At 42.7% G+C, this 15,940-nt stretch overlaps 1 protein-coding gene across 2 annotated transcripts in view; it reads left to right on the forward strand.

The window, feature by feature from the left end:
- Positions 1-15,940, forward strand: part of ARHGAP10 (Rho GTPase activating protein 10) — a 381,488-nt gene that overhangs the window by 121,236 nt on the left and 244,312 nt on the right. For both annotated transcript variants that reach the window (XR_001919411.1, XM_018061589.1), the window contains exon 4: positions 1,298-1,369. Coding sequence is in view for 1 of the 2 variants with exons in the window: in XM_018061589.1 (XP_017917078.1) it covers positions 1,298-1,369 (72 nt within the window). In the remaining variant the exon portion in view is untranslated. The remainder of the gene's footprint in view (positions 1-1,297; positions 1,370-15,940) is intronic.

Below are 15,940 nucleotides of genomic sequence, written 5' to 3' on the forward strand. Positions count from 1 at the left end.
TCTGGGAGAAACCCTTACATAATGAATGCAAAGGAGCCTAGGGGGTTAAATGAAGATTGCTTTCCTATTCTAAGTCACTTTTTTTTTTTTTCTGTAATCTTAAGTTTGGATTTCTGGGGACCTTTATTGTAATAGGAGGGGGTGATACATTGTTGTAAAGTGCCTTGAGGTTTTACTGAGATTCTATTCTGGACCTTTCTGGAAATGGTGAGAACACTACTCAGTAGTATATTGTGGTTAAGTACATTCTCCTTAGGTAAATATTCCCTTGTGCATTTTCAGCATTGTTGTAAATTTTTTAAAATTTTTATTGAAATTAAAAAAATTGAAATATTGTTGATATACAGTGATATTATATGTTACAGGTATATAGTATCATAATTATAATTTTGAGGTTATGTTTCATTTATAGTTATTAAAACATACTGACTGTATTCCCCCATATTGTATAATATGTCCTTATAGCTTATTTTAAACCTAACAGTTTGTACCTCTTAATCCTCTAAGCCCTTTGTGGCCCCACTCCTTTCCCTCGCCCCACTGGTAACCACTGGTTTGTTCTTTGTATCTGTGAGTCTGCTTCTTTTTTGTTTATTCACTAGTTTATTGTCTTTTTTGATTCCATGTATAAGTGTTGTGTAGATTCTGTATTAAAGTGACAAGCCCCAAATCAGCCAATATAAGAATGAGTGAAGTTGTGGGTAGTATTTATGTGTGGTTCCTGTCACCGTGACCTTGCCAACTCCCCTAATATTTGGACGACTGACTGTCCTGAGCTCCAAGTGACTCTGTCTTGCTGGCACAGCCTAAAGAGACATTTTCAGTGATGAAGGGCAGTCTGAGTACATTTAAACTTGCAGCCACAAACCTAGCCCTCTGTGTAATGTAGTCTGTTCACTAATAAAGGAATGTCATTGACTTTTAAATTTCTGAGCAGAGGGATTAAAAAAAACAAACCCTCAAACAGAAGTGTTCTGTTAATGACTGTGATAGACCCCTTTGTTGTTTGAAGCCAACCCTCTCGCTGTGTCTCTGAAGACAGGGCTGTGTTGGGGCTGGGTTGCTCATTTCCCTGGCGCTTTGCCCCACCTCCTCGTCCCTGAAAATATTTATGGAGATCTGGTGTGTTAATAAATTCAGAAGTGATTTAATGGCCGCGCTGGCAGGGTGAGATAAAGCTGTTCAGTATGTTGTTAGTTTTGTTTCTGGGCGGGGTGGAAGAGGGGAATGGAAAGCTCACTTTTTCCCATTTGGAAACCTAATCCTCTGCTCTTTTGTTATCGCTCTTGTTCTCTAGGCATTAAGTGTCACCGAAACCCTGATTAAACCCTTGGAAAAATTCAGAAAAGAGCAACTCGGAGCTGTCAAGGTCAGTGTCCAATCTGAGCACACTTGTAAACAGCCAGCATAGACACTTCTGGCGCTGGAGCACACACTCACTTCACACTCGACAGCCGGGAAGGGGCTGTTGGAGACTAATGTCTGTTGTTGAATGTTTCAAATGTGTTGTATCCCCTTTGGGGGAATCTGAAAGCGAAAACAAAGGGAAAACACCTGAACTAATGGTAAAGCCTCTCGTACTCGTCTTTAGCTACACCTTTTCGTATAGAGTTTTAAAAATACCTTTCACCAAACAGCACATTTACGCTGTGCCAAGCGTCTTATCTCTGTCAAGAGGGCACTGATTTCCGTGCCCGCCTCAGTTGGGTGTCAGAGTGTAGCATCATATGAGGGTTTAAGGTTAGAGGTGCTGCTGCACTGGCTTGCCACTGAAACTAGAGAGAGACTACTCGGTTATTCTGATATACTTCTGCTGTTTAATACAAATTTCTTGCGCTTCTGTTACGTGCTCGTGTTGTTATGGGTGCTGGGGATTTAAAAGTGAGTGCATCACAGACTCAGCTTTCAGAAGCTCTGAGATGTAGCCAGGATTTCTGGGAGCACTGCACCAACTTTGCCACTGGGAGCCTGGGATGTATTTAGCAACTTGTAAGGTTTGCGAACTGATCTTTGAAATTAGTTCAGAGAAATAATATCCACCAGCCCCTCCTGAAGCTTGTGCATGCACTGGAGGGAGGAAAAAGTAGCATCTCTGTGTTGTTGACCATTTTTGGCTTGGCCCAAAGAGAAGGGAATAAATAACATCAGTTTAAAGTAGAAAAGAGAGTTTTTATGTTTGTATTGTTTTTTTCCCTCATACCTTGGGGATGTGAGGTTTTTTCTTTCCCCTTCGTGAACAAACTATTAAAATTCTTTTCTGTAAATAAACTTTGTGGTCTCCATGGCCATAGCTATACAAATGGGCCCAGAAAGGGCCAGCTTTTTATGGACTCAGTTCTTCAAGTGACCTGTTAACATACTAGACACTGCTTTTCGGCATAGTTTTCAATGAAGGGTTTTGTGTGTTGAGTGGAGGTCAGTGGGGATACCCCCCAAATCCTCAACCTAGGATTGTTTGCTAAGCTGTGCAAAGCTGCTAACTTGCAGCAGGACTTTGGGGGTCTGGCTTCACATTTCTGTCCTTGGGCAAGTAATTGGCTTTAGTTTCTTACTTGTAAAATTACAGACGAGGGATCTGACTGGTCTGCTTTGCAGTTTAATGATTCTGTTTTCTCCAGTCTTCTTAGACTATTTTAAAACTTGAATATCTTGGTACTTTCTCTTTGAACATTTCATGGGCAGGCACTGAGTGTAAACGGTGGGTGGTGGTGGACAGATATTATGGAAATGAAAAATGGATGTGACTTTATTAATAAATGTATTTCCTTTCTATTTATTTACTGATCAGATTTTTAGAAATTTCTAGCCTCAAATTTCCTCTTGATTCCTTCTCCACCACACACCTGCCCAGCTTCTCATGCTGTGGTCATTCAAGGTGTGGTTGACCCTTCAACAGCTCAGGTGCGGACTGTGTGGTTCTACTTGGATATTTTTCACTAGTCAATACTACAGTATTACAGGATTTGCAGTTGGTTGAACCTGCGAATGTGGAACCTTGTATACTGAGGACCAACTATAAGTTACATTTGGAATTTTGGCTGCTCCCTTGTTGATGTCCTTGACCTCCGAGTTGTTCAAGTCTCAGTTGTATTGTCTGCAAAGCAATTTGCAAAAATAAATTGCCATATTAAATGATTTAATTATTTTAACGCTTTTAGTCTGTGTTTTGAGCTATTTAGTGGCCAAAGTCTATCCTGAAGTCCTATTTCTTTCTGTCTTTGTGTTCCTGGCTTCAAGTTTGTGAAGGGTGTACCCTACACTCTTGTTCAGTACAGTGTATGTGTTGACTGTCAGTGATGGAGGCCCCATCATTGTGAGTCACAGGGAGTAGCCTTTTTTTTTTCACTGGCAGTTTTGCTTATTATAGTAAAAAGGGAAGGATAACTTTCTAGGTTATATAGTGACATGCACACGTCTGTCTTGTTCATCATGTTGTTAAACTTTGAGAGAAAAGACTATGCTTATTTGTTTATTTCCTGTTTCCACTCCCCCCCCATCTATTTTCCCTGAAGTGATGGGGCCAGATGCCCTGATCTTAGTTTTCTGAATGTTGAGTTTTAAGCCAGCCTTTTCACTCTCCTCATTCACCCTCATCAAGAGATTCTTTAGTTTCTTTTCACTTTCTGCCATTAGAGTGCTATCATCTGCATAGCTGAGGTTGTTGATATTTCTCTCTGCAATCTTGATTCCAGCTTGGGATTCATCCAGCTTTGCGTTTCACGCAATGTGCTCTGCATATAAGTTAAATAAGCAGTGTGACAATATTACGGTTTTAATGTGTTCCTTTCCCAGTTTTGAACCAGGTCGTTGTTCCATGACTGCTTCTAAAGGTTGCTTCTTAACCTGCAAGGTTTCTCAGGAGGCAAGTAAGGTGATGTGGTATTCCTATCTCTTTAAGCGTTTTCCTCAGTTTGTTTGATCCACACAAAGGCTTTCACCTAGTCAATGAAGCAGAAGTAGATTGTTTTTTTTTTTTTAATTCCCTTGCTTTTTCTATGATCCGGCAGATGCTGGCAATTTGATCTCTGGTTCCTCTGCCTTTTCTAAATCCAGCTTGTACATCTGGAAGTTTCCAGTTCATGTTCCATTGAAGCCTAGCTTGAAGGATTTTGAGCATTACCTTGCTAGCATGTGAAGTGAACTAAGATTGTGGCATCTGGTCCCATCAGTTCATGGCAAATAGACGGGGAAAAAGTGGAAACAATGGCAGATTTTATTTTCTTGAACTCCAAAATCACTGTAGATGGTGACTGCAGCCATGAAATTAAAAGATGCTTGCTCCATGGAAGGAAAGCTATGACAGACCTAGACACCCATTTTAAAAAGCTGAGACATTACTTTGCCGACCATAGTCAAAGCTGTGGTTTTTCCAGTAGTCATGTATGAATGTGAGAGTTGGACCCTAAAGAAGCCTGGGTGCTAAAGAATGGATGCTTTTGAATTGTGGTGCTTGAGGAGACTTTTGAGAGTCCCTTGGACAGTAAGGAGCTCAAACCAGTTAATCCTAAAGGAAATCAACCTTGAATATTCATTTGAAGGACTAATGTTGAAGCTCCAATACTTTGGCCACCTGATCCGAAGAGCCGACTCAGTGGAAAAGACCTTAATGCTGAGAAGGAAAGAGGACAAGAGGAGAAGGAGAGGATGAGATGGTTGGATGACATTACCAACTCAACGAGCATGAATCTGAGCAAGCGCGGGGAGACGGTGAATCACAGGGGAGCCTGGCGTGCTGCAGTTCATGGAGTCACAGAGTGGGACACAATTTAGCGACTGAACAACGATTCCTTTGTTTTCTACCAGCCTCCACTCTGACTGACTTTAAGTTGTCTAATAAATAAACCAATTCTACCCATAATTCTTGGCTTCTCAGGTGGCTTAGTGGTAAAGAATCCGCCCAGCAATACAGGGGATGCAGGAGACGTGGGTTCAATCCCTGGGTCGAGTAGATCCTCTGCAGGAGGAAATGGCAGCCCACTCCAGTATTCTTGCCTGGGAAATCCCATGGACAGTGGAGCCTGGCAAGCTGTAGTCCATGCGGGTCACAAAAGTTCGGACGCAAATGAGCGACTAACACTTTCACCCTTTATTCTAGAAGAACCAGGCAAGGGTTTATAATCTGGATATTTGATTTTCTCCATCTGTGCTTCCTAAACACCAATCAAGAACAATCACATGTTCTTGTTCCATTGGTTTGTTTACTTACTTGGGATACTTAAAAAATAACTTTATTCTCTTAGCATAAAGATCTTTTAGAAAGTACCTTGAAGCAGTTTTCATGTGGGGGAGAAGAAACAAAAGTCTTTAAAAGCTGACCGCAGCAGAAGTTTTTGGATATCCTTGTCAAAATGTTCATCTTCTTCTCCCTATCTGGAAAGGCTGCTACCCTTTGACTTTATATGGAAGCTCTTTCAGTTCCCTGTGCTTCCATCTCCAGTTTCCAGAATCCCAATGACATGGGAACTTGTGGTTTTAATGTAATCGAAACTGCCAGATGGCTTTTATAAATAGGGTTTTTTAGGAGTTACTGGATCTTTCTTTTCTGCTGTTTTCTCTTCTGTTTGGATATGTTCTCCATCATTCATGTCTGTTTGGTTTGAGCTTCAACTTCCATCCTGTAGGTTCTGCCACTTTTTCTCATGTGCTTGCCAGGTTCTTACCTCTGTGTTTCAGTTCAGTTCAGTCGCTCAGTCGTGTCTGACTCTTTGCGACCCCATGAATCACAGCAGGCCAGGCCTCCCTGTCCATCACCAACTCCCAGAGTTCACTCAGAGTCATGTGCATCGAGTCAGTGATGCCATCCAGCCATCTCATCCTCTGTCGTCCCCTTCTCCTCCTGCCCCCAATCCCTCCCAGCATCAGGGTCTTTTCCAGTGAGTCAACTCTTCGGATGAGGTGGCCTAAGTACTGGAGTTTCAGCTTCAGCATCAGTCCTTCCAATGAACACCCCGGACTGATCTCCTTTAGAATGGACTGATTGGATCTCCTCGCAGTCCAAGGGAGACCTCTGTGTAAAGAGACCCAATGCCCACTGCAGGATGCGGGTGGTTCTGTGCTGTGTCCCATCAGTTTGGAGTTTTCCTGTTGGCTTTCCTCAGCTTTACATCCTCTGAAACTCTTCTCCCTTCCCTAGAAGCTTGTCACTTATTCCCAACTGTCTGCATACACTTTGTCGATAACCGTTGCTCATTAACTGTCAGTTTATCCACAGAAAATTAATACAGGCACCAGACAGCATCAGAGCCAAGTGCATTGTGTACAAACTCCAAGAAATACTAGAACTTGCTAAGGGTTACGTGGGACAGTATCAGTTGGCAGAACTTAAAGTTGCTCTTTTTCTGAAAGTGGCAGCATGCACGTATCAGACGGATACAACAAAATGCTACGGATAATTTATAGAGCCTGTTCAAACTCTGGGGCTTCCTGGTGGCTCAGTTGGTAAAGAACCTGCCTCCCAATGCAAGAGACCTGTGTTCAATTCCTGGGTCAGGAAGACCCCCTGGAGAAGGAAATGGCGACCCACTCCAGTATTCTTTCTTGGAGAATCCCAAGGACAGACGAGCCTGATGGGCTACAGTCCATGGGGTCGCAAAGAGACAGACTCGACTGAAATGACTTAGCATGAAAAATTTCCTGTTTTATTCAATAGAATAAAAAAATTAACCTCAAGAGTTAAAAAACGTTTATGCTGCTGCTGCTGCTGCTGCTGCTGCTAAGTCGCTTCAGTCGTGTCCGACTCTGTGCGACCCCATAGACGGCAGCCCACTAGGCTCCTCTGTCCCTGGGATTCTCCAGGCAAGAACACTGGAGTGGGTTGCCATTTCCTTCTCCAGTGCATGAAAGTGAAAAATGAAAGTGAAGTCGCTCAGTCGTGCCCGACTCTTAGCGACCCCATGGACTGCAGCCTACCAGGCTCCTCCATCCATGGGATTTTCCAGGCAAGAGTACAGGGAGTGGGGTGCCATTGCTTATATCATAAATCAAAACTTAGCAGCCCAGCCATTACCAGACTCTCACCTCTTTTCAAGGCTCTGTTTAGTGAATAAACATTGAATAGAAATCGACCTCCTGAGATTCTGTAAATGACTGCAAAATATAGGTAAGAAAGCAAATCTGAATAATTTCTCAATTATGTTTGCTAGAGCAGAAAAAGTATGACTTAATCACATTTCTTCATTTTTGTATTACAATAATAAAACCACTTTTTAGGCCTCTTGTATGGCACAGTATGAGATAGACTATAAGAATACCTGGGATATACATTAGGTCCCTTACTTACGAACCTTTAAGTTGGAAGCTTTCTGAGATGTGAACATGCGTTCCGTCAGCACGAGGCGTGAGTGCGCTTGGAGCGTGCCCTCCATCTCGCGTTGCTGACGATCCTTCAGCACTACCATCTCCCACCTCCTCTGTCTGCTCTGGTCTGTAACACTTTTTGCCTGCTCACTCCATGCCAGCCCCCGTATACCAGCCAGGGTCCTGTCCTTCTGTGCTTTTCAAGATACTGTACTGTAAGATTAAAAATGTGTTCTTTATTTCTGTGTTTGTTTTCTACATATTTTTTGTGTGACAAGTATTACAAACTTAGTACAGTACTCTTCAGCCGATTGTGTTAGTATCTAGGCTAACTTTGTTGGACTTAGGGACAAATTGGACTTAGCATGTTCTTGGATAACAGCTCATTTGTTTGTAGGGGACTTACTGTACAACTGTGAATTAAAACGCTGTCCAGTCTTCAAGAAATCGGCGAGTCTGTGGGGAAGATGTTAAAAAAAAAAAGTGCACTGTGAAAAGTGCCTAGGGCTTCCCTGGTGGCTCAGTGGTGGGGAGTCTGCCTGCCATTGTAGGAGACGTGGGTTTCGATTCCTGGAAGGGTCCCAAGAGCCACGGAGCAGCCAAGCCCATGGGCCACATGGTTCCACGGAGCAGCCAAGCCCATGGGCCGCATGGTTCCACGGAGCAGCCAAGCCCATGGGCCACATGGTTCCATGGAGCAGCCAAGCCCATGGGCCGCATGGTTCCATGGAGCAGCCAAGCCCATGGGCCGCATGGTTCCACGGAGCAGCCAAGCCCATGGGCCACAACTAACGAGCCTGTGCTCTCCAGCCCGGGAGCCAGGACTGCCGAAGCCTGAACACTCTAGAGCCCGCACTCCACAGCAAGAGAAGCCGCCACAGTCAGAAGCCTGTGTGCCGTAGCTGGACAGTCGCCCCCACTCCTGACAACTAGAGAAAAACCCGTGTAGCGGTGAAGACCCAGAACAACCGAATGTAAATCGATGTTAATAAATAAAATGAAAAAAAAAAAAAAAAGTACTGTAACGAGAGAAAGCATCAGTTCTCTGTATGGGTGGCCTGTCATCTCAGTTTTGGGCCTGATTGTCCCTTGTTTTGAGTTGGATTTCTGTCCCTTGAGTATCTCTGTGATTTGGGGCAAGTTACTTAAGGCCTCCAAGCCTCAGTTTCCTGATCTTTAAAATGGGACCCATTATACCTGTCCCTGAAGGTGATTGCAAAGCTTTGGAGCATTTGATGGCATATTTCTGGGGTCTAGTGCAGGGCCTGGCATATACACGGTTGCAGTTCTTTTATGACCCCCTATGTGACTTGCTCTGTATCGGCTTGCTAACGACAACTTCTTAGGTTTTACTCCACTCTTTGCCCACCAGGTTCAAGCACTGTGGCTTGTGACTCCTGCTCAGACAGTGCTCAGGTGATGGGTTGGTGACTGGGGAGCAAGTGCTGAGGAGCCAGCAGGGGCAGCTTTTCAGTGTTGGAGCCCCTGCAGCCATAGGCTTCTGCCTTCCTATGTTCTCTGACCAATGTCCCCTGGGCATCTACCGGGTGCGGGGATAAGGCTGACTTCCCAGCGCTTTGGAGAGGCTGAAAGAGCTTAAAGGCAGGAGAGGGCGTGCGTTGGATAGGGCGAATGAACGTCAAGGAGGATGGTTGACACTGGTGCAGGAGTTGAGGGAAGGGGCCGTTTCCCCACTGGCGAAGTCAAGGAGTGCTTCATGGAGGAGGTGGCATTGTGAGGTGTTGGTGGACCAGTGGAGAAGAGTGGGGATTTATGGTTGGCCTGGATATGCAGGAGGAAGTGCTCCTGCCGAGTGTGTTGCATGTGCTAGAAGTTTCCTTTCTTGTGAGTGTGGGCACTGCCGTTGTGCTAAGTCGTTTCAGTCGTGTCTGACTCTTTGCGATCCCATGGAGTGTAACCTGCCAGGTTCCTCTGTTCATGGGATTTTCCAGACAAGACTACTGGAGTGGGTAGTCATTCTCTTGTCCAGAGGATCTTCTGAACCCAGGGATTGAACCCAGCTCTCCTGCTCTGCAGGCGGATTCTTTACCATCACGTGTGGGCATTATTACCCCCACCTTTTTATTTAAACAAAAAGAGAGTTGGAATCTCTAAGGCGGTATTTAAGCTCTTGTCTAGACTAGTTGGGCCTTACTATTTGCTGCTTATAGTCTGAAAATAAATCTTTTCATTTCCTCATCCTAGAAAATTTGTAAAATACCAAAAATACGTAAAAAGGAAAGTTACCTGGTAATTTAAAAATTTCCCCTTTTTCTAAGACGAAACAAAATATTCTAGTAAATGTGGATAGTTTACAAGTATTTTCAAACTTTTGTGAATTTTCCGTATTCTTTACTGATTTTTCTGTGGAAGTGTAATGTATGCTTTGGGCAAAAAATTGCTTCATAAAGAATATTTTATGTGTTAGGAATGTTAACTCCCTTTCTTCCATATTAATTGTATCTTTTCCCTGCCAGTTGTTGGCCTTTTGCCTTATTTATTGTATAGTTTTGATATCTAGAAGTTCTTATGGCTTCTTCCATTTCTCTTTTCCTCATAAATTCCTTCTCTGTTCTGAGATCTGATGAAAATGCTCTGTTTTGGTTTCATTTTTCACTTGTGACTCTTTCGGTCCATCTGGAATTAATTTTGATTTGAGACATGGTTCTTTTTTTATTTCCAACTACTTAACCAGTTATACCACACCATTAGTTGAATAATAGTTTTTTATTCCATGATTTGTTATGACACCTTTAAATATATATACTATATATATGTTTTTGGCTTCCCTGGTGGCTCAAGTTTTGAGGTAAAGAATCTGCCTGCAGTGTGGGAGATCCAGATTTGATCCCTGGGTCAGGAAGATCTCCTGGAGGAGGTCATGACAACCCACTCCAGGATTCTTGCCTGGAGAATCCCATGAACAGAGAAGCCTGGTGGGCTACAGTCCATGGGGTCACAAAGAGTCAGACAGGACTGAGTGATTAATGCTTTGACTTTTCTTTTCTTTCATATATATGTTTATTTCTAATAAAACCTGAGTATTTAAGTTCTGTTTCTTAGCTTTAAAAATTTCTCTTCTATTTACATAGTGTGCATCTTATTTGACTGGCTGTGCTGTTTCAAGTAACAGCTGTTCTTCACTGTTTTTTATTTTTTGCATGTGTGATTTTGTAACAGATTACAAACTGACTTCCCATGAGCCATCTTTAACTTGTAAACATTTTGTTTGGCTTACTCATGTTTGTTTGGCTTACTGAAGTTGAATGCTTTTATGAAGACGTATAAAACCTTCTAGAACTAACACCCCCCAAAAGATGTCCTTTTCATCATAGGGGACTGGAATGCAAAAGTAGGAAGTTAAGTAATATCTGGAGTAATAGGCAAATCTGGTCTTGGAGTACAAAATGAAGCAGGGCAAAGGCTAACAGAGTTTTTCCAAGAGAAGCACTGGTCATAGGAAACACCCGCTTCCAACAACACAAGAGATGACTCTACACATGGATATCACCAGATGGTCAATACCAAAATCAGATTGATTATATTCTTTGTAGCCAAAGATGGAGAAGCTCTATGCAGTTAACAAAAACAAGACCGGGAGCTGACAGTAGCTCAGATCATGAGCTCCTTATTGCCAAATTCAGACTGAAATTGAAGAAAGTGGGGAAAACCACTAGACCATTTAGGTATGACCTAAATCAAATCCCTTATGATTATACAGTGGAAGTGACAAATAGATTCAAGGGATTATATCTGATAGAGTGCCTGAAGAACTATGGATGGAGGTTTATGACATTGTACGGGAGGCAGTGATCAGGACCATCCCCAAGAAAAAGAAATGCAAAAGGCAAAATGATTGTCTGAGGAGGCCTTACAAATAGCTGAGAAAAGAAGAGAAGTGAAAGGCAAAGGAGAGAAGGAAACACATAAACATCTGAATGCAGAGTTCCAGAGAATAGCAAGGAGAGATAAGAAAGCCTTCCTCAGTGGTCAGTGCAAAGAAATAGAAGAAAACAATAGAATGGAAAAGACTAGAGATCTCTTCAAGAAAATTAGAGATACCAAGGGAACCTTTCATGCAAAGATGGGCTCAATAAAGGACAGAAATGGTATGGACCTAACAGAAGCAGACAATATTAAGAGGTGGCAAGAATACACAGAAGAATTATACAAAAAAGATCTTCATGACCCAGACAACCATGATGGTGTGACCATTCACCTAGAGCCAGACATCCTGGAATGTGAAGTCAAGTGGGCCTTAGGAAACATCACTATGAACAAAGCTAGTGGAGGTGACGGAATTCCAGTTGAGCTATTTCAAATCCTGAAAGATGATGCTGTGAAAGTGCTGCACTCAGTATCCTAGCAAATTTGGAAAACTCAGCAGTGGCCACAGGACTAGAAAAGGTCAGTTTTCATTCCAGTCCCAAAGAAGGACAATGCCAAAGGATGTTCAAACTACCACACAATTGCACTCATCTCACACATTAGTAAAGTGATGCTCAAAATTCTCCAAGCCAGGCTTCAATTGTACATGAACTGTGAGCTTCCAGATGTTCAAGCTGGATTTAGAAAAGGCAGAGGAACCAGAGATCAAATTGCCAACATCCCCTGGATCATAGAAAAATCAAGAGAGTTACAGAAAAACATCTACTTCTGCTGTTTGATTATACCAAAGCCTTTGACTGTGTGGATCACAACAAACTGGAAAATTCTTAAGGAGATGGGAATATCAGACCACCTTACCTGCCTCCTGAGAGATCTGTATGCAGGTCAAGAAGAAACAGTTAGAACTGGACATGGAACAACAGACTGGTTCCAAATCAGGAAAGGAGTATGTCAAGGTTGTATATTGTCACCTGCTTATTTAAGTTATGTGCAGAGTACATCATGTGAAATGCCAGGCTGGATGAAGCACAAGCTGGAATCAAGATTGCCGGGAGAAATATCAATAACCTCAGATATGCAGATGGTGCCACCCTTATGGCAGAAAGTGAAGAGGAACAGAAGACTCTCTTGATGAAAGTGAAAGAGGAGAGTGAAAAAGTTGGCTTAAAACTCAACATGAAAAATACTAGGATCATGGCATCCAGTTCCCATCACTTCGTGGCAAATAGATGGGAAACAGTGGAAACAGTGACAGACTTTATTTTCTTGAGCTCCAAAATCTCTGCAGATGGTGACTGCTGCCATGAAATTAAACGATGCTTGCTCATTTGAAGAAAAGGTATAACCAACCTAGACAGCTATTAAAAAGCAGAGATGTTACTTTGCTGACAAAAGCCTGTCTAGTCAAAGCTATGATTTTTCCAGTAGTCATGTGTGAATGTGAGAGCTGGACCATAAAGAAAGCTGAGCACCAAAGAACTGATGCTTTTGAACTGTGGTGTTGGAGAAGACTCTTGAGAGTCCCTTGTGCTGCAGGGAGATAAACCAGTCCATCCTAAAGGAAATCAGTCCTGAATAATCATTGGAAGGACTGATACGATACTCCAGTACTTTGGCCACCTGATGCGAAGAACTGGCTCATTGGAAAAGATCCTGATTTTGGGAAAGATTAAAGGCAGGAGGAGAAGGGGATGACAGAGGATGAGCTGGTTGGATGGTGTCACCGACTTGATGGACATGAGTTTGAACAATCTCTGGGAGTTGGTGAAGGACTGGGAAGCTTGGTGTGCTGCGGTCCATGGGGCCGCAAAGAGTTGGACAGGACTGAGCGACTTAACTGACTCATGTTAAACCTAAAACATAGTTGTTTTTTTTTTTTTGTCACCGTTTAAAAATCTTTGAGTCTTTCAGCTATTCCAGAAAAATCAATGGAGCGGCCTAAATACTGGGCTTGTAGTTCCACATGGCAGAAGTCTGCTGGGGCTCTGTAACGGCTGCCTGCCTCTCTCTGAAATGTAGATGTGGGCTGGCTGGCGAGCCCTTGCCTCCGCTTTTCCTTACTGACTTTACTTCCAGCTTGACCCAGACTCACTTGAGTAATGCTGTTTCACAGAACAGTTTTCGTTGTAATAATTTGATCCTTGATAGAGCCTTTTGTCTCATATTACTCTATTTTAGTTTTTTATTGGCATATGATTCCTTTACAGTGGTTGTTTCTGCTGTACAGCATCATGAATCAGCTGTATGTATACACATATCCCCTCTCTGGTGCCCCTCCCTCCCCTCTCTAGGTCTTCACAGAGCGCCGGGCTGGGCCCCCTGAGTTATACAGCAGCTCCCACAAGCTGTCTGTTTTACATATGGTGGTGTATATATTTCAGTGCTAGTACCATCCTCTCCTTCCTTATCTGACTCCACAGGTCTTTTCTCTGTCCGCACCTCTATTCCTGCCCTGCAGACGGGTTCATCAATATTTATTTTTCTATTTTCTCTATATATGTGTTAATATGCAACATTTGTTTTTCTGACTTACTTCACTCTGTCTCACTTCAACCGACTCAATTTTGTTCCCTTTGATGGCTCATTTATTTTATATTTGGGTGTGTGTATATATATACATGTACATATATATATGTATAAATCCATATGTGTATATGTATCTCCTATATTGCAATGTTGAAGAAAAGACTCCGTTCTTTATTGAATGCTACTTGAACACAGCCCCTTTTAAAATTCAGAATTAAGTGCCCAAAGTCATATGAGTACAAAGAAACAGAATATTCTATAGAGACACTGAGAAAAAAAATGCAAGGAGAGACAATTATCTGAGTCTTCAGATTCAAAAGCAAAACACAGCAGCATTTGTATAGTATCATACCAGAGATGAACAAATGTATTTTCACTCAAATTGGTGGGCGTGATGTTGTTTCTTGGCTAGATTCTTTCTTCACAGAGGCTTGATAGCGCCATTTTCTTTCATTCCAGACTTAACCCACATCCTCATTTACATGCCCCACTATTTCCGCATGTGCTGGGTGTTTTGACTGTTGACTGTAGCGTCGTTGCTTCCTTTGTCCCCTTGTGTGATTCAGATGAAATCAAAGGAGTAAACACACTTTCAGTATTCTCTGAATACTAACCTGCAAAGATAGTAGGCATTTTTAACTACATGATGTGTGTTGCCATGTGCTTGTGGTAAATGCAGCTGTGTTACCTCCATTCCTGTCTGGTTTTAAACCTGAGAAACTGATGCTCAGGAAGGCTGTGACCCCGGGGCAGAGCCACAGGGTCATCGCGGCCACTGGAACCTGCGTCTTCTGACACCTAAGCCAGTGCACACTCTACCGTATGAACTTTTAAAAATAGTGGAGATTTTAAAGCAGTGGCCATATGTTCCATTTAGTTTATTTTCTGTTAGTCATTAAAATCGTTCAGGAAGTGCGTCATAATAAAAAGCAGAAAAGAGAGAGTAACCATGTAATATCAATGCCTTAAGTATAAAAAAATAGTTGTAAATTAAACCTAGGGCATAAAGAAAAAAAAATGCCTCCCTTTCAGTGAAAGTTTGACCATTCTTATGTGTAGGTGTCTTGGAGAAGGAAATGGCAACCCATTCCAGTGTTTTTGCCCGGAGCATCTCAGGGCCGGGGGAGCCTGGTGGGCTGCCGTCTGTGGGGTCGCATCGAGTCGGACACGACTGAAGTGGCTTAGCATGTATGGGTGAACGGTAGGATGACAGAATCTTAGGACTGGTTCTAAGAATGAACTAGGACAAAACTGTATTCCTGATTTATTTTTTCTAATATTTTAGGTTTTATGACAGTATTTTTTTTTTTTTTTGGCCACACCACACAAGGGCATGTGGGGGCCATGTGGGGGCCATGTGGGGTGTTCGTTCCCAGACCGGGGATGGAAGCTGCACCCCTGCTGTGGGAGTGTGGAGTCCTGCCTAACCACTGGGCCACCAAGGAAGTCCCCTGATCTTTTAAACAGAAAAACTAAGGTTTTATACTGTTAAGTGTTCTGTTTCTTTTTGGCCCTTGAAGATGTGCGGCTAGTTGGTAACTAAACTTGAAGTAGAAATGGGAAGAAGCATCGATTCTGAGTCTCGTGCCTTCGTTAACGTGGGGGTTAACTTAGCCTTTGGTGGGCGTGATGTTGTTTCTTGCCTAGATTCTTTCTTCACAGAGGCTTGAGAGCACCATTTTGAAGCGGGCAGAGCTCCGTTCCCAGTGTCTCACACGGTTTGTAGTCCCGTGGAGTGAAAAAAATGATGATAAATGCAGAGAAATACAAGTTTTGTGCTTCATTTACCCCTTTTGCTTAATAGGAGGGTCATACCAGAAAAAGCTGGGACAGTTCCTTATTTTTGACTTTATAAAATAGAAGCTGGGAAATAGGGAAGGGAACGTTCCTTTCTAGGAGGCCTTGGAGAGTCAGGGAGAGTCTGAAGTTAATAGAAACATTTTGACAGAAGGAGAACATCACGTGAGCTCATCGGTGCTCAGAAATGTTTATGAAAAATCTACTTACGTGGGCAGGCGGTTTTAGGGGAGCTTGTCTCCGCTGTATTAAGAAAAACATTGGTTCTTGTTTTCTCTAAAAGCTACTCTAGCAAAAGGGAAATAAATACTATTTCTTGGCAGTGCCTGAGAAATGTTTGTAATGTTAACCAAAGGATCTCAGTAGAAGTATGTCAGTATTATTTTAGGCCCTGTGGACCTACTGATAAATATTCTAGACAGTGTTACGGAAA

The sequence above is a fragment of the Capra hircus genome, chromosome 17 (genome assembly GCF_001704415.2).
Source record: "Capra hircus breed San Clemente chromosome 17, ASM170441v1, whole genome shotgun sequence".
In the NCBI taxonomy this organism is placed as follows: domain Eukaryota; kingdom Metazoa; phylum Chordata; class Mammalia; order Artiodactyla; family Bovidae; genus Capra; species Capra hircus.